This window comes from Neolamprologus multifasciatus, chromosome 20 (genome assembly GCF_963576455.1).
Source record: "Neolamprologus multifasciatus chromosome 20, fNeoMul1.2, whole genome shotgun sequence".
NCBI lineage: Eukaryota > Metazoa > Chordata > Actinopteri > Cichliformes > Cichlidae > Neolamprologus > Neolamprologus multifasciatus.
The window spans coordinates 13206607-13226047 of record NC_140458.1 but is presented as its reverse complement, the minus strand read 5'-3'; the positions used below and the strand labels follow the sequence as shown (position 1 = coordinate 13226047).

The window sequence follows — 19441 nt, the reverse complement described above, 5'->3', positions numbered from 1 at the left end:
GTATGGAAGGAGAGGAGGGACAAAACTTGATTTTGCGGTTGGCGCTCCATCAGGAAACTTCTCCGCAATGTAAGTACATATTTGTTATATCCAACTTTTGGTGATCTGTATTTTGTGCAAACCTGCACTGCTACCGTACTGCTAAACATTTTTTTTAACTCTAACAACAGTTTGTCATTCACGATGGAGGGTGATAGGAAAAATTCAAGGCTGGATAACTAAGGGTGTGTTTTTTTTGTGGTTGGGATGTGTGGTTGGGTTTGGCCAGCTTCATTAACTGCAACTACAAGTCTTAGGGTGAATCCAGCTGTATTATGTGACCCTAGAACCTTTATTTGATCCATTTTCAGTTTGTATAAGCTACAGTTCCCTAGTTTTATCCTACAGCCTTTTTTTTCACTCGTTAAAACATAGTTTAAAGGCTACTTGGACTGTGCACTTAGCTGACTGGCATTTATTGTTTTATAATATTCTTTTCAAACATTTATAACTTTTTTAAATGAAATAATAATTTATTTAGTTAAATTACTCATCGTCACTGTTGGTACCAAGAGCACAGCCTGTATATATGTATATATATATATATATATATATATATATATATATATATATATATATATATATGTGTGTGTGTGTGTGTGTGTGTGTGTGTGTGTGTGTGTGTGTGTGTAGCTCATTATATAATAAACACTTTGCCAGTCCACTGACACTTGGCTATTCTGCTAGAGTTGTGAGTGTTCGGCGAAACATCTCCAATATTAGGTCTCCATCGTTAACTCACATGCGTGATGAATAATTTGCATATTGATCAGGCTGGTGGACAGCTGCTCCCAAGGCTCTGATGGAATGAGCCTAATTAAGCTGGGGAGTGGATATCTGACACACTCTGTCTGTTACTGAACTGCATAAATCATTCTCTAAGAGGCTTAGGCAGGGTGACGACTACATACTAATTAGGCTTGTGTTGAATCAACAGTTTAATGGTGCACCATGAGGCATTGCATTTACTGGAACTAAAGCAAACCATACATTTTTACCAATGCGTTTATTGTCCAACAAAAACATTGGTGGTTGACTTTAAGGCAATGGCAGCTTTTAATTTATAACATTAGCTTCAAATTACGTAAACCATGCAGTAATGTAGAAAAATAAGCAGTGACACAATTTATTTGCTGTGATATTCATTATATTTTACACGAGTAGAAAATAATGAAACGCAAATCGAACAGTGGAGGGAGCTTTTATGTGTAAACATAGACACTTTAATTTGATCTTAACACAAGCTGAACTGACGAGCGCCTGTTGCCTCACAGAGGCAACATCGCTAAAACCATCTGACTAATGTTTTAATCATCTGCCTCAATGTAAGAATAAATAATCTCGTCAACTGAATGAATGTTATTTATAACGATAGCTATTAAAAGATCAACATATGGCACAAACTCTTCTGAAAAAACAAAACAAAAACGTCTGTACAGCTATATAGTTATTCCAAAGTTTGGATGGCAATTACGCATGAGCTTTCCAAGAAAATGTCAGACAAATGGCTTGCGGTAATAATGTCTCAAATGTCTTTAAAAGAACAAGCGGTGGCACAAAAGGTTTAATGATCTTTTTTTCATTTTTTTTATAATTCATTGTGGTCATTTAATTTGTACATTTATTTGTTTACAACACAGCGAAATACGCACTCCTGTCTAATCTACTCTCCATCCACTAAATCCTCATCCAGTGCAAACCTTTTACCCGGGTGTTGTCTCTTCTCCTCGGCGTGGCCCTTGTTAACGTTGTCTAAAAAGTCGAGCAGCAGGCTGGTCTTGCTGCAGCTCGCAGGGTCCAAAACGTCACACGGACTGTTTGTGCCTAAATCCGGACTCGAGTTATCCCAAAACCGTTTCCCAGGGTGCTGACGCTTTTCCATCTCAGCGAGGTCTTCTTCTCCATCCGCGTCCGCATCCCCGTCACTGTCGCCGTCCTCATCCTCTAGAAGACGCTTACCTGGGTGCTGGCGTTTGCTGTGCAGCACCAGGTAACGCTTGCCTGGGTGTTGCCGTTTTGAAAGTTCACTGAGCAGGAGGATGGGGTTGTCAGAACTGTGACCCGCCGTGGAGCGCTTTCCCGGGTGCTGCCTTTTCTGCAGCTCTAGGAAAGAGTGCGTTTCATCTTCGCGCTTGCCCGGGTGCTGTCTCTTTTGAACATCAAAGTACTGTTCATCCTCGTCCTCTTCTCTCCTTCCTGGGTGCTGCCGCTTCTCCAAATCATCACTATATCTCTTACCAGGGTGCTGTCGTTTTGTCACCCATTCTGGCTGAGAGTAATAGCCGTCTGAAAGAAAACGAGAGGAAAGTGGCTCTTAAATGTTTCAGAAGTCACTGATAAAAACCCGGTTTCTCTCTACCGCGTGCGCAGATAATCGAAAACCTTTCTTTGATTATTATTATTTTTAATTATAAAGGAGACATATTCTCTTGCATTGCCGATGTTAACTGTTTAGCAATTACTTAAACAAAAATGTCTCCAAATGATACCTGAAAAGTGCGCACGAAACTATAAACTACTGAGAATGTGCTACAACTTTCAGGTACATCTAAGATATACCCGAAGTATCAGTATCGTAGGAAATTGATTTTATGACATTTTCTTAACTCAGAAAATAACATATGTTTTACGCACCATTTCTTCCGTCTTCATCCTGCAGCTTTTTGAGAATGGACCGTAACAGGAGAGTCTCTGCTCTCTCTAAAATAATGTCGTCTATGGTCTTTCGGTCAGTCTCATCCTCAGCAGACATGCTCTGTCCTCCAGACACCATCAAGTTGCAGACCGTTAGAGATGCAAGGATAAGCAGACATGTCGACTTCATGGTAATTTAGTTTTTCGTCTGAAACAGATCACGGCAGATAGGAAATATTAAACAGAAACAATATTAACGTGGGTGAACTGGTTTGTTGTCTACTCTGCACCACTGTATTTAAGTCAATTTTGGGACCAGACGTTTCGTTTTTGAGTAGAATTTTTTTAAGTACAATTTTTATTTTTATTTTTTTTTATCTTGAGTCAAAGCTGCTAAAGATTTGAAGATTGGTTTTTACAAATAAATCTAAGAGAACTCTAAAGACTCACCTAATAAATATGAATAAAACATGATGCATGAGATCTATCCAGATCAATTAAAGAACAACCCTTAACCAGCAGACATATTTACATTTCCAATGAGATTAGTCTAAAAGCCTCACCTGGTAAAATATTGTCCTTTCCCCAGTTTCTGGCACTACCGGCAGTGATAATAGTTGCTTTCAGTCGCTCGCAGCAGTTGGTGACCTTAAAGGCCAAGTCTAGAGGTATGAGCAGATAACTTTCCGTCCCGGCATTTATACGAAACGGTCACTGTCGTCACACCAACACTGGAGTAATTTTTCAGGATCCTTCGTCCCTATTGATGTCACCAAGTCGTGCGCAACTGGATGTGGTGAATGATCGGCCAATAGGAGCTTCTGCTCAATATCTATCTATCTATCTATCTATCTATCTATCTATCTATCTATCTATCTATCTATCTATCTATCTATCTATCTATCTGTCTGTCTGTCTGTCTGTCTGTGTGTGTGTGTGTGTGTGTGTGTGTGTGTGTGTGTGTGTGTGTGTGTGTGAATTGTAAACAAAAGCAACAACGACAAAAAACAAACAATGACAGAGAGTGACAGAAGGCAGGATTTATGTGAGATTTATATGATGAATATATGAAAGAAAGAACAACTTTATAACAACTTTTGTAATGCACTAGTGCTTTTGTAATGCACTAGTTTATAATATATATGTATATGTATATATGTGTGTGTATATATATATATATATATATATATGTATATGTATATATATATATGTATATATATATATGTATATGTATATGTATGTCTCTGTGTGTATTCCGTGCTTTTTTCATTTTATTTTAGTATGTACTGTTTTTACTGCTTCTCTTAGATGATTACATAAACGGTCAGTATCTTATCATAAAATGTGGACATCTCCCATGGTGTGCCAACGAGGGCTGTAGCATGATGTGGGCTATTCATGCTTTTCTTAAATACCCTTAGGTCATGGGGCTCAGGAGGGTGGGCTCACCCCATCTGGTTCTTCTGAGCACATACTGTATAGCCTAATGCAGTTTCTGGTCACGAAGCAGCAGTGCTGAATGTATCAGGGGTGGGTCTAACAAGTTTTACATGGCTGAGTGGGATGTTGACTTACTAAGCAACCAGAACAGGCAGAATGTGAAGTCTTCTGAAGCAGTTTTATTGTTTAATAACCTCTAGATATGTTTTTTCCCTTCTCTTTCAACATAATTAAATGTTACCCAAACCTGATTGTTCCACTCTGCCTGGCACTATCATATATGTAGCTATAGCTCATCAATTGCTTTAGTGTGTGATCTTATCTAAGGTTCACTAAAGCTATAGGTGATTTTCACTCATTGCTTCACATTTCAAATCACATTCAAAACGTGAAAATAGTCCACTTTTTTTCTGGCTGTATTAACTGGACCAGAGCTGGCTATACTTAGAGTATTTCCACAGGTGAAAAACCCACAGGTGAACTTTACATATTAATGGGTCGTTTCATGCAAATGCAATATCAGCCCTTTTCTCACAGTCAGGCCTGGTGTCATTTGCAAGTGTTTGAAAACAGCTGCAGACATTTGCTTTCAAAGTCTCTTTCTGTACAAAATAATATCTGCAGTGCTTGAAATTCATATCATTCATATAGCTGACAGGCAAATACAGTTGGGTGCTTTTATAATAGCTGGTCTTGGTTATGAGGGCTTGACTTCAAAGACGTTTTTAAGTAAATTGCTGACAGCAATAACTCTGGATTGTTTATGAAACTATGTATTTCTTCAAGAAAATAGTTATTGTCAGGTAAATTTTGTGCTTGTGCTGCCATTTTTTTATGAGACTTGTCTTGGACTACATTCCAGATCTCATTAAACTACCTGTATAAAACTGCCTGTGTCCATTATGTAGAGTCATATCATTCCATCATCTGGATGAACTCCTCTCCAGTCTCACTCTGTCTGTGATGAATGTCAGCATGAATTGAATTGAGTGTGTAATGCTGTAATTGCCTGCTTTCAGTGTGCTGTCACGTCCAATACTTCAAGCAGGTTTGAAGTCACATAGTTAAAAATAGCAAATTAATTTTAAAATCATTCTGTGCACTGTTTTAATGAGTTTTACCAAAAGTCTAACTTAATTTTTTAATTTTTATCAGTCTCAGCTACATATTTCTGTGACGCTGAAATAATGATACTGTTAGTTCAGTAACAAAATGAGGTTAATGATTGGGTTAAAAAGGTTTTAAAAGTGTCCACAGAATGTACAAGCCCACCACTGAAGCTTCTTTCCATGAGCGGTGTAAAGAAGGAAGGATAATTTCCCATAAGGACCAGTCTCTGTCTGATAGTGTGTTCTTACTGCGCTGCTTCAAACTGACACATAAAGTGACAGTAGTACAATTAGGACATGTCTGATCTGTACAGGCACCTCCTTACACCTGTCATGTAGTTCCCTCCCTCGTATAATGCTGAGAGGGCAACTACAAGTCTGAAGGAACCAATTAATTGCCCAAGAGTGTACGTAGTTGGTTTTTAAGCAGTTTAAAAGGGTGGCATGTGCTTCGATCAGTGAAAGTCTTGTGATTCCACAGAACGTGTTCAGTGAATGTGGTGTCCTCATGAGTGCAGATGTGAAACAATTAAAGAAGATGGAGTGAATGCTGCAGGTGTAGCGGCATTTAAAATATTCTCCTCTTATCCCTCTTAGACGTGGAATAAAACACAGCATCCTTTCTTTTCATTCACTCTCATTCATCCTTCACAAACACTTGACACGAAAAACTTTCAAGGTGGGAAATCACAGCATTAGAATTCTGGGCTGCATTACGTACCTCAGGAGGAGGTGATAGGTTAAGTGTACACCCTGTGCGTTGGGAGAAAATAATAAGACTCATTACCCTCTGCTCTGTGTTTGCTCCAGCCTGGTTTGGTTTAGGGTTGTATATAGTCACAATGAACTTCTTCTTGTTAAGAAACTTGATGCATGGCATTGCTGTGTGTTGTCCTGATTGTCTATCTGTATTTGGCTGCAGAGATGAGAAACCCCTATCAGATTTATTTTACTATTATTAAAGTATTAAAGTCTGCTTTGAAAAGGTCATACCACAGGACAGTAAAACATAAAACCAGTTAAATTAAATGAAAAAGACATAAACCAAAGTGTAAATTTATATATTTTGCTGCCATTTACATAAAATATATTTCATGTATAGATGACTTCTTATTCTCAAGTTGACAGTTACTAAAGGGAAACTCCCCAAGGCAGCCAATGAGTCAGCATCAGAAAAATAAGGGTGTGGAGCAGAAGGAAGAAGTGCAGTAATCCAGTATGCTTTCGCAATAAGTAAAAAGACAAAAGTGTGGGCTATTCTTTTAGCCCAATGCTAAAAGAATAGGCTGGGTATAAACTAAGGAAGTATATACAATCTGTAACACTATGGCTTATTGTTCAGTCTGAGATTTTTGATTATTATATGTTATACAAAGTTTGTTTTACCACAGCCAATTATAACACTGATTATTCAGGATGATTAGCTTCAGTAAAGCTAGACTGAGTTTACTTTGTTTTGTAAAACAGAAACCAGCTCCTGTTGTGTGTCTTCAGTGTTCAGATCAGGAGAGTCTTTTTCATGAGTCGACTTGGTGTCTGTTTGGAAGTCAACATTTATGGTAAAAACAAACAAACACATACATTCAGATCATGTATACTGCAATATACCATCATGAATACTGCACGTAGAGCCCCTAGACAAATACTGCTCACATTCACATTCACTTAAATTGCTTCACCTGCTATCTCCTGAGATCCAAATTTTCAATAATGGGTTTTCATTGACACAAATTTCTTTCAGCGGGGTGATTTATCAAGTGTTAGGCTGACCGTGATATCATCCAGCAGGATGTGATCTGTATTTAGATCATCACGTGTATTTTTTTTGGACCTACTGAGCGGTGAGACAAGAGTAAAAAAAGAATCTGCTACAAATGAGCATAAATATATAAAACAGACATGTCTAACTGTCGGCTCCGATTTCCTCAGGCACGCTAAACAAAGCAGTGACTTTAAAATGAAGCACTCATATTTCACCGTTATTTTAAAAACCTGTGAAAAAGCAACATTAAGATTCCTTTTGAGACATCTTTCTGAAAATCTAACATTCACGGTGCTTTGTTTTCTGGTTTAATGACACCATCTTCAAAGTAATTTGCAAAATAGTGCATATATTAGTTTCTTTATTTGAGATTTTTTAGTCAGTCATCTCAACAAGGAAGCCCAAATCACACACTTTTACATTTAAGTGATAATGCTCATGTTATTATTGTGTGACAGTCTGCATAGGGAGGACTTGGCAGTGGATGTGGGGACAACAATACATTGTTCAGATTAAATTTTAGATCATTACTGCTATATCTTAGTAAGCCATTACCTATGTTTTCTAATTCTTTGTCATGGTAACAGAAAAAAAATCTCAAATTTTTGTTATTAATGAAGTGTTAACATTTATTGGGTGCCTTTAATAACATAAAACAGTCAGCACCAGAACCCTGAATAGGTCATGGTTGATTTAATCAGGAGTTAAGATTGTAACATTTGAGGAATAAGCTTTTAAATGTTTTGTCTTTGAGGAATCAGAGAAGTAGCAGAAGTAGAAGCTGACAGTGATCTATAACATATAACTGGTATCGGCCTTATGTTGTCCAATATGCACCAATACTAAAGCATTTTTTCTTCATAGATGATAATGCAGAATAAGACAGTTGCTGTCATTAGGAAATGGTGTCAATACATAGGAGTTAAGCAGACAGGGGTGCAGATTTAGGCTGTTGTTCATAAGTTAATGACCAGATTGTGGGAAAACATGCTGTCAACTTCAGTAATAGTTGACAGCATGTCAACTATGCTGTCAACTATAGTTGACATGCTGTCAACTATAGTCATAATCTGGTCATAATAATGACCAGATTATTTCCTATCTATCACTCTGTTATCTTAAATGCTTATCCAGTTCAGCATAGCCTGGGGGGCTGGAGCTTATCCTAGCTGTCACTGGGCAAAAGTTGGGCTGTAACCTGTACAAGCCGCCAGTCAGGGTTAACACATAGAAATAGACAAACAGTCACACTCACACTCAAACCTACATTTAGAATCATTAATTAACACAACATGTATGTTTCTGAACTGTAGAAAGAAGCCAGAATAACCAAAGAGAAACCATGTACGCACAGGGAGAACAAGCAGCATTGGTATCACTCCAGCTTCAGTTAACAAAAGGGATAGGGATAAGGCAATTAAAAATGCTGGTTAAGTAACTGGCTTGACACTTGACTTGGCACAGACAGCGTTGGAGGAAAGAAGCAGGAGACTGAGGTCTGAACATATTTCACTTGAAAGGTCAGCTGAGTGACCAGTTCAGGGTGCTGAGATACTCCACTGAACATTTTAGAGCCTCCAGTGGACTTACAGCTTCTGGTTTGTGTAATTTTAGCTACATTACCCATGTGAAACCAAAATATTAAAATATCTACCTCCGGGACTAATACCGTTTTCTGAACATATCTTAAAGGTTAATAAAAAATGATAGGACTACAGGAAGACATATGCCACACGGTGAATGGTGCTCTTCTCTTAGAGACTTTGAAAAGCTGTATAAATATGTACCATTTCTTTTACTTGGGATGAAGTAGGGCTGTGCGATATGACCAAAATCTCATATTCCGATATAAGAATTCTATCGTCCCGATAACGATATAAATCACAAAAAAGTAACATTTTCTGTAAATTATGTGAATCTCGGGCAGCTCGTCTTGCGTGAAGTGTTTCCAGCTGCGCGTCATGTAGCTGGAGTCGAGTGTTTTAACCGATGCATGAAACTAGGGCTGGGTATCGTCACTGATTTCTAGAATCGATTCAATTCCGATTCACAAGGTCCTGAATTGATTCGATCCACGATTCGATTTAATTCGATTCGATTCAATTTGATTTGAATCTGGGAAATTTTGACAGTCAGAAATATTATAATTCAGATCAGTACATTTACATATTTTTGTATCTATAAAAAGGAAGCTGACACACGCAAGACTTTATCAAAGGTGTAAGCATCGCAGCAGATGCCTTTGTGTCAAAGTAGCTGAAGATAAAACACAGAAAAACATGAAGGTGATTTTCCTGGCCTGGGATTTTATAAAAAATATTCTGCAGTACATCAAAAACAAAAGAAAACCATTAATCAACATATGAACATTACCTCTGAAGTTACAGCGGTTTTATTAGAGACAAGGCTGAGCGTTTTGCATTTTGCATAATTTTAAAAAGTTTAAATTGGTTCAGTATTGAACGGCAGAAATGAGGCTCTCTTTTCGGAAGAATGTAAAAGGGAAAAAAAACAGCGGCCGACAGCGCTGTAAACAACGGTACACTTGTGCATAACAAGCAAGCGAATATTGAAGAAAACAGGTCTTTTGAGAGAGAGAGAGAGAGAGAGAGAGAGAGAGAGAGAGAGAGAGAGAGAGAGAGAGAGATGTGCATCATGTTGGAAGCAAAACAATAAAAGTCAGAGTGAATACATGATGATGTTTATGTGAAGCATAGTTTGGATCTTCTTTTGCTGCTGGTTCGGTCAATATTGTTTGGAGAGACATCAAACTAACAGCTTCAGAATCAGCGCATAAAGGGCGTGAACACAAAGCGCGGACCCGCCGACAGATCAGAATCAGCGAGCTGTCGGCTTTCAGCCCAGACTGTGAGAAAGGCGACATCTAACTGATTCTGATCCGCGGGTTGCGCTGTGTGTTTAAGTCTTTGTGCAGAATCCGTGTTCCTGCTCTCATTTACTGTCTTAGCTGTTGGTGGTTGTTGAAATTTTGTGAGATTTCACCAGAGATTCTGGCATTTCGGGCAAAATAAATTTATATTAAAAAATCGATTCAGGATTTTAATGAATCGATTTTACGTTATCCAAGCCAGAATCGATTTTAATCGATAAATCCATTATAAAAACCCACCCCTACATGAAACTATACATTTTTAGACATAAGTTGTAACAGCCGCCGTTTTCTTTGTGAGTATTTATTACACGGCGTGCTGCGGGTAAAAGCCTGTTCTAACGTTTGAGTCTAAGGTCTATTTTTTAGCACCTGGCGGCTTTTTTTTTTTACTTCTCATCCATAAATAATCTGCTCTTTCACGTGATTCAGTTTATTTTGAAAAGTCTCAACAGGATCTTGAGCTTTATTGTGAAAGGTTTATGTGGAACATAAACAAGCGGAAACGCGATGTTGTTACCGTCGTTGTTGCTAACCACAACGTATAAAAACAGGCGCTTGTCCGTCCGTAGTGTGGTTATATTAAATATAAGAGAAATAGAGAACTTTAAGAAATTAATATAGCCACTGCAGTGTCCATCAAAACGATAAAAAAAAATTGCCGTAAACAGTTTATTTTGCGACACCACGAAACAAACGATAGCGTAAAATGAAACGATAGATGTTTTTATATCGTCATCCGATATATGTCGTTATATCGAACAGCCCTAGGATGAAGCGTGTATCAATCTAGAAAAGGGGAGCCAGTGAAAAAGTTTCCAGAAAGGAGAGAGTGGGTCTGTTGACAGGTGAAGTCCAACACCTCACTGCCAATGGATAGTCGAGAACAAAGCAGCCAGAGGTGGCGATAGAAGACGAGATGTCTGACTCTGACACCAAGGGCGTGTTAGGAGCGCTTGAGACAAGCACAATGAAGGCAGACAACAGCAAACAGAGAAACTAACAAATAAATAAACAATTCGTGTGTGGACGGCGTGAAAACCCTGTCCCCCAAAAGTGACAGTGGCCTGACAGAGGTCACTGTGGCAGGGAATGAGTGACAGCTTCACAGGGTGTGCTGCTGGTGAAAGTGAATGTGTGGAAGAGGAGTGTGTCACAGGTCAGGAACACAGACCAGCTTTCGTAACCAGCTCGCCTTGCATGTTAATGTCACGCGGGAATATCATCACATTCACTCAAGGCGACTTATCACTCGTACTATTACTGTTTAACAGATTCACTTTGGAGTTTATTTAAAGACGGGCCAGAGCTGACTGTCTGCCTGCCATGCTCCATCACAGAGCTGTGCCAGTTGAATTGGTGAATTATCTCTGACTTACAGTAATTTTCAGGAAGTAAGACGGTGTTCATGGAGAAAGTGCTCAAAGTAAATACAAAAATGGGATCTTAAAGCGCTACCACAGTGGGTGATTTTACAGCAGCGCCCAGCAGCTGTTCAAGACCTTGATCAATCACAGTGATGACAACCCTGCAGCTATGAAATGGCTGTAGAGGGGGCTGTGGCATCAGCTGAAACAGTGTTTATTACATAGCTAAGCTGTGCCATCTACACTGTCGACAGAGTGATAAATGTACACGTGTGAGGATCCAGAAAAGTAATCTTTTAATTAAGGCGGTATTACGGTATTGGAATAAAAGTGAAGCACACATCTTCACATCAAGCCTATTTAACTTTCATGCACATATTTACAAAAGTTTTCCCATTTCCCACAAGTGCCAAATCTAAAGGTAATACTCACGAGAGGCGCTGGTCACAGAATTTTTAGTTTGCCATTCTGTGGCTAGGAATTTCAAATCATTACTCAAACTCTGAAAGCTGGGGTTGTTTCTGTTCCCATATTGACTGCTGCCTTATTTCCTAATTTTTCATCGCACTGAACAGTTACTCTGAAGTCACAGTATGCACAGACGTCACACTCCAACACACACACACACAGGAGGAGAGAGCAGGATGACTTTGCATTATTTATTTTCAAATTTCATCTCTGTCTTTAGCTGTGTGTCTGCAGCCTTGAGAATCCTATTATCTCTCAATAACCTGTGAGGCGCCTGTGTGTTTCTTCAGCCGGAGACTGTGATTAGTGCACTACTACCACATGCTCCAGCTCACTTATCACTGTGCTCGCTCTCTTCTCCTGAGTGTCTATCCCCCCTCGTCTTTTCTCCCCTCTGCCTCAGTCAGGTAGTGTCTGGGACCAGTCGTAATCGTGCTAGATTGAGCTGATCTTTCAGTCTCACGCCTGGCTCGATGGCAAATGTGACGTTTTAAATATTTAGTATTTCAAGAGTTATGCAAGCGAAAATATTTCTGGGAAAAAATGAATAGAATGATAACAGCACTAAAGAGAAAATATCTATCCTTTTTCTTTGTAACTCAGTCCTTAAAGTGAAATACAGTTGAATAAAAAAATATCAGGGTGCTTATAGCTTTAAAACCTTGCTAAGAGTGGCATATAGGTTTTCTTGATAGCAGAACATGGGTCTATTTGATCATAATTTCTTCTGCTGAGGTAGATTGCTTTAAGAACATTAGCTGATAAGATTCAAACAGAAACAAATGGCTTATTTGGTTGAGCTGTTTTTACTCCTCTAATGTAAAAGGCTGATGGGGTATTGCTGTAACCCCACCGGGCAACCACTGAGCACACTTAAGTTTGTGAATGCAATTCCTAGAGAAGAAGTTTAGAATTTTCAAAATGATATCACAGGTGTATGTATTCACTATTTTTACTAAATCTTGTATGAGTTTAAATTTTAGTGCTACATTTTGATGGTAGGATCAGAGTTTGGCGTAAACAACATTTAACCACAGATCGTCCTGGCTTCTATCAGCTGTCCAAATATCTGAGAATATAACTGTTTCAAGCACATTGTTGAATCTGTGCTATGAAAAATTATGGCAGTACTATAAAGTGTCCAGTGAGTGGACACTTTATAGTACCCGCGTTTATAATACATGACTATTTGTATTTCAAAGGGGCCTTGCAATGACCAAATATTCAATTCCCTTCCATTCAGTTCATTTCAATTTTATTTACACAGCGCCAAATCACAGCAACAGTTGTCTCAAGGTGCTTTCTATTTTAAGGTGAAGACCCTACAATAATACAAAGAAAACAGAAAACCCCAATAATCGTATGAGCTATGAGCAAGCGCTTTGGTAACAGTGGGAAGGAAAAAATCCCTTTTAACAGGAAGAAACCTTCAGCAGAACTAGGCTCAGGGAGGGGTGAGCATCTGCCATGTCCCGTTGGGATAAGGGAATAAGACGGGACAAAAGACATGCTGTGGAAGAGAGCCAGAGATTAATAGTAAGTCATGATTAAATGCAGAGAGGTGTATAGACACATAGTGAGTAAAGTGACTGATGAAGAAACACTCAGTGCATCATGGGAATGACCCAGCAGCCTAGACCATTTCAGTGTAACTAAGGGAGGATTCAGGGTCACTTTAACTATATGTTTTAGCAAAAAGGAAAGTTTTAAGCCTAATCTTAAAATTAAAAATGCTGTTTGTCTCCCAAATCCAATATGGAAGCTGGTTGACACCCAAATTGCATTTCCTCTTTACTGAACTTAATATCTTTATTATATTTTTTAATTTTACATTTGCCCTTAATAGCATAGTGATGCAGACTGCTACCAAACCTATACAGAAAAAGTTACTATCATACCAGGAAGCATACCCCTCTTGAGGCTTATCTGAAGCCACTGTGGGCAGATGCACAGTGTGGACAGCCCACTGTGGTCCCCAGTACCAGCGTGAAACAAAGGACACACGGGCCCAAATGAGGCAGTCCTTAGTATGGCCTGACTGTGGGCTGCCCACTCTAACAAGAGACAGGTTCACAGTAGTTCCCCTCCAATCCTATCAAATAAGTTGGTCTGTCTTAGAAAATGGAATATGGCCTGATAACTTTCACTTCTGAGTTCTTTTGCAGAATATATCAATAAGATCCAGTTTAACTTCCATTTTACTGAGCTTGTGAATCATTCGCTTTCTCTCAGACTCACATTTCTCACAGTGTAATAAAGCATTTTCTGTAGTTTCATCTTACAATAGTTACATTTCCTGTATGATATTTCCTTTTTTATATATATATAAATAATGTGCCGTTTGGGACCCACACGACCTAAAAGTGTGGGTTTCCCTGCATGGACATGTTTGCTGGGACAGCCTGGCTGGACTTTTAACATTTTTTTAACATTCATAAATGTTAATTGTATCAATACCAAGATGGTGATATTTTGTTGTGGTTGCCATCTTGATGAACCCCAAGAAGAAACACTTCTTCTTTAAGTAATAAAACCAGTCACAGGTGAAATAAATAACTCTGTTCATTTCACTACAACATTAGACCAGATTTTTCTTCTAAAAGTGACTCTACTTACCTTTTCTGCAGTGTCATAGTTTCAGATTCAAAGGCTCCTGGTATCAAATCTTAAGATATATCCTCTCATTAAGTTTCCACATACAGCTCAGAGATTTTATGTCACTTAGTTGTATTTTCAGCCCACTGTGGTCCTCGTGGCAATGTGGAAATGTATGAAGATGAAACAGAATAGCGATGTGCTTCCCTTGTATCATTATCTGTATGTGTACTGAGCTGTAACTGAGAGGTGTTTAGCTGTAACATGCAAACCATTCATCTTCTGTAGGTAACAGAGGGGGATTGCAGACACACAGCAGAGTCCATCTCCAGTATCTCCCCCAAAGATCCTTCAGTGTAGTTAATCTAATTGGGAGAAATGGTAGGCAGCCACAAAGCATATTAAAAGTATATTTATCACCAGATGTAAATGCCACAACATGCAAATGCCGTTATCTTCCTCACTGTCATTTCCCCCTGCGCAGAATGGAGCACTTATGTCAAATTTATTGCGCTAAGAAAAATGCTCCCACTGGGTTTTTAGAAATGGCTCATCAAAAGCTCAATGGAGCTTTAAAATATTTTGTTTGTAGAAATACTGGAAACCACATATCTTGGCATCACATTTTCATCTTTCAGTCTATTTTCTGCCCTTTAGTAAAATGGCCTAGATGCTCAAGTGAAATGGAGCAATAAAACAGAAAGCAAAAATAAAACCTATTTGATGGGGGGAAACAGTCAATAAAACCATGCTCTGTTAATTTGCTCTACTGCTGTCACACTTCTAAAGTAACTACCCACTAGTTGCTGTTACAGCTAAGCCTACGACACTACTCAACATTAATTTTTCAATGCTTCTTATGGGTGAGCGTGGTAATAACATCATCAGTATGGACGGTAAGTTTAGATAGATTTCCATGTGTATCCCCAGGCACGTTATTGTCCTGCATGACTTTCACTTGTATCCTAATCAAATACAGTAATTTTTCCATACTATGGGAAAATATTTTTAACAAATATGCATTAGCAAACATGGATAGTCATACTGTTCTTATGCAAGACTATTTGAAATGTAATAAGCATTCTTTAGAGAACAAAGATAGCTACCCATTTCGTGCAAAAGTCAGTCAGTTGCAAGAAGTCTAATTTTAATTACCCACTCGTAAAATCCCAACCAAAAAATGAAAGAAAACAATTAAAATCTGGATGTTTATTAGGCCATAGCATAACCCCTGATTTCTTCTTTTCCTCCTTGGATTTACCAGTGTGCTTAGGATCACCAAGAGGTTCACTTCCTGATCATCTTCAAGTCCTCAACAGATGGCTTCACATAATGTTTAAAACACTTCTTGGTATCATGCTGAAATGATTGCTGAATCAAGCCCTGCAAGCTGTTCATTCCCTGAAGAAGTCGAGCAAACACCAAAACATAACATGTCCAATCCAGTGCTTTTCAGCTGGTATGACGTTCCTGCCCCGAAAAGCTACCTTTGGTCTATAAACATGTTGGTGACTGTGGCCAAGAAATTTTCTCTTTACTGTTGCTATACGTATTAATTAAAGCATTTTCTGCATGTTTATTAGTAAACCTGTAATTTTGCTTTGATATTTGTTGGGCAGGAAAGGCCTGTTCCTGGCATGTCTCTCATGCAGGAAAAATATGTGCATTCTGTTTCTGATTGCAGTGGCATGCACTGTTGACATTGTTATTGTGATGGTCTCCTCTCTGTGTGTGCGCACACATTTGTAATTCTGCTTGTGTGTTTCAGAGGCAGCGCCTTCTCCCGGCTCTTTCTCCTGCCCTCTCTTCGTACTGGAAGCAGTTCAGTAATCACTCACTTGTGTGCAATCTAATGTTTTTAGTCACTCACTAGTTGAGGAGAGTTCTATTTAAGAGCTCCCTCAGTTACTGCATCTATTGTGGTAGTGTAGATCTGTTCCTGGTGTTTTGGGGTTTTTTTGAGTTTGTAAAAAAAAGTCAGTTTTTTACCTTTTGACTTACCTGAATCTCCTCTTTGCAGATGATTCCGGTCATGGTGGATATGTGGAGAGAAACGTGTTTGGAAAAATGGAGGTCTGTGGAGAGGAAGAGACTCAGCGAGGGAAAGTTGTGTAGAAACAGACTTGTTATTCATCTGCCTGCCCTCGATGCTTCCCACCCAGAAAGAAGACATTCAAACAGTTTTCTAGTTGCAGTTCAATCTTTATTGCCTGTGAAAACATCTGTGTGCAAACAAAATCCATCGAACTTTTATTTTTGGTGTCTAAGTCTAATTGTCGGTTCATGAGAACTGAACTTTGTTTCCATGCCCAGTGACAAGTGCAAAACATTCATATTGTGCACAACAACAGTAATCATTGCATTATTACTGTGTGATTTATGTATTTATAATATAAAGCAGTTGACATGGAAAAAATGCTATAAAGGATTTTTACCAGTGGAAAGTGAGAATAAAAACAGGCTTTCTGTGGAGTTCCACATTACTGCCACAATTACACTGAACCTGCCACACCTCCTTCCCTTTGGGGACTGAATTTGCCATTTTTGAGTTTCCTTTGCCCAAGCCTCAAAGGTGCTGAGTCTTATTTCAACACCTGGTACTGTGCACTAGAAGCCTTGGCAGACATGGTCTAATTAAGCCATGTAGTAGCAGTACTACATTGTCTGCAAAATGTAATGTTATCCAATACTTCATACCATACTGCTATCCTATTATCACTACATTGACCCAGCAGCCTCCAGCTAGGCCTTGATAAAAAACACTGCTATGTGCAGTATTTCCATCTTTCACTCCATAAAGAATTCAACACCAGAAATTCATGGGCCAAGCATTTTGGAACATGTTTTTGCAAGGGATTAGATCATCAAACAAATTTTAATATTAGACAAAGAGGACCCAAATAAATACATGATTTTGTTGATTAAAGTTTTAAAGCTATCCAAATTCAATCAGCTGTGATTGCTCAAATGTAAAAGCTCACTAGACCTAATAACTGGTTGTGTCAGCCCTGGCAGAAAGAACTGCAAAGATTAGCAGTAGACTTTCACATCACTGTGGAGGAATTTTGTTTTTTTGTGCAGAATTGTTTTAATTCATTCATTCATGAAGAACCTCTTTAAGGTCATGCCTTCATTTGGCTTTTTTGAGTCATTCAGAGGTGGAATTGCTAGAGTGTTTCAGATCATTGTTCTGCTGCATGAATCGTGACCATCATTTTATTTTACGCCAGATGTAATAGTATGCAAACCTTCAAAAAAGTTGACTTTTTTTTATTATCAGTCCATAGAGTATTTTCTCGTAATTTTTGGTTATTTACATTTTTGTTTTTTTGGAAAATGTGAGACGAGCAATTGTTCTTTTTGGTCAGCAGTGGTTTTCTCCTTGGAAGTTGCCTATGTATGCTATTTGTTTTGTCTCCTTCTTGAATGGTGAACACGAATGTAACCCTACTTACAGTTTATTATCAAGAATGACCAAACTCCCACTAGGCCAGTATCAGATAATCTAGGATCAGCAGGAGCCCAAGGTATAAACATCGATAGGAGGGACCACACCAGGGTAAACAGTTCACAAATTGTTATATTTGACACACAGCAGCTGCAAACAAATGTACTGAAAGCAATAAAATAAAATACAAAATATTTCCCCCAAAAACTAAATAAAAGTGCACGCATACAGCTTTATCTGAGTCAAATGTATGAATGAATAATGTCTGGTAACTGATGGATCATTGGAGCCCATTCAGTTTGTTTAACGTTTGTCCTGCCACACTCCGGTGAAGGAAGAAAGTTTGTAGTCCTGCAGGTATCTGAAGCTTCAATGGGAACGAAGCTCTGGCTTCAACAAAACCTCAGCAAACCCTATTCACTTTTGGGTTGGCTTGCCATCCAGTTAACTGGAACTGTGGAATCGCTGCTCCTCGATAGAGGCTTGCTTCAGACTGGGTTCATCTGTTGAGTCATCCTTTTACCAGATAACAAAAAAAAACCTGACCGATGAACAGGGTGAATTTATGAACAAAAAAAAAAAAAAAAAAAAAAAACTGCGGCAGACTCGCTAGCAATTCGGCTTCTGTGACATTATTTTGTCGAGCACATGGCATTGTATGAACAGGAATAAAATGGCAACTACGGAAAGTCATGTGATCAAGGTCAACAGTAGGGGTCGCTGGGAGCTCAGCGAGCTAACTGGGCTACATGTCCGTGAAGGTTCTCAGTCATCCAGGTCATCGTAGTCAAAGGAACTTGCAAAGAAAAGCGTCTGGACTTCTTTAAGTTACTTGAAGACGTTTCACCTCTCATCCGAGAAGCTTCTTTAGTTCTAAGGTCAAATGGTGGAGAGTCCCAGATATAAACCTAGTGGGAGTATCCCCCCACAGAGGGACAAAAGGACCCCCTGATGATCCTGTAATTGCCTGAGCCAAGGTGTGGAACTGGGTGCTGATTGGGACCCACACCCAGTTCCAGACTTTGGCTCAGGTGATTAGAGGATCATCAGGGGGTCCTTTTGTCCCGCGGGCCAAATTTGGCCCGCAGCCTAATTACATTTGGCCCACGAAGCCATACCAAATTACTATTAGAGCTGGCCTACTGGTATTATACAGCTAATATATATATTGTTTAGTATTAAGCTTTGCTTGTTCCATATTCAGTTTTTCAGCAAAACGTGTTTGAGTCCATAAGAAAAGATTCATTCTCATATCTGGAGGAATAAATATATTTCAATAAATATTAACATTAGCCCGCGACTTTGTTCCAGTTTTGAATTTTGGCCCACTGTGTATCTGAGTTTGACACCCCTGTTCTAGATAGTATTGCATGGTGGATCAAAATCTGACTGTACTTTTCTGATCTTATAATTTTATAAAATTTCACCAATGGCTCAAACTATGTATTACAGACAGTGGTAGACACTCACCTCTCTTCTGATCTCCTCTATCCATGCTAAAGATGTTTTGAACCACAAATTTGGATTCATCATTTCATTATACTGGTTGCCACTGATTTTCAGTCCACTTTCTGTGTAATTTGGCACACCTCAGCCTTTTCCCCCTGTTTCACTTCCTTAAGAGTGGCCATTTCTGGTGAAGTTCAGCTTGATCAACTTTCAGCGCAAGCTGCATTTTTCAGGTCCTGT

At 38.9% G+C, this 19441-nt stretch overlaps 1 protein-coding gene and 2 long non-coding RNA genes across 3 annotated transcripts; 1 reads left to right on the top strand and 2 right to left on the bottom strand.

The window, feature by feature from the left end:
- Positions 1–40: 40 nt before the first annotated feature.
- On the top strand, positions 41–18759 carry LOC146494561 (uncharacterized). Its single transcript, XR_014871465.1, has 3 exons — positions 41–69; positions 16073–16125; positions 16325–18759. It is a non-coding gene; the product is annotated as an uncharacterized LOC146494561 (long non-coding RNA).
- On the bottom strand, positions 1165–3406 carry trh (thyrotropin-releasing hormone). The gene is made up of 3 exons (XM_085145416.1): positions 3237–3406; positions 2674–2881; positions 1165–2325 (listed from the first exon to the last, which is right to left on the bottom strand). The coding sequence occupies exons 2-3, from the start codon at positions 2861–2863 to the stop codon at positions 1703–1705; spliced, it is 813 nt and encodes a 270-aa protein (XP_085001542.1). The 5' UTR covers positions 2864–2881; positions 3237–3406; the 3' UTR covers positions 1165–1702.
- LOC146494562 (uncharacterized) lies at positions 6795–16332 on the bottom strand. The gene is made up of 2 exons (XR_014871466.1): positions 10128–16332; positions 6795–8983 (listed from the first exon to the last, which is right to left on the bottom strand). It is a non-coding gene; the product is annotated as an uncharacterized LOC146494562 (long non-coding RNA).
- Positions 18760–19441: the final 682 nt, after the last annotated feature.

Coding starts and splice junctions, on each gene's coding strand:
- trh (XM_085145416.1), bottom strand. CDS start 2,863: ATGAAGTCGACATGTCTGCTTATCCTTGCATCTCTAACGGTCTGCAAC. Junction 2,326..2,673: donor GGATGAAGACGGAAGAAATG/GTGCGTAAAACA, acceptor GTTTTCTTTCAG/ACGGCTATTACTCTCAGCCA.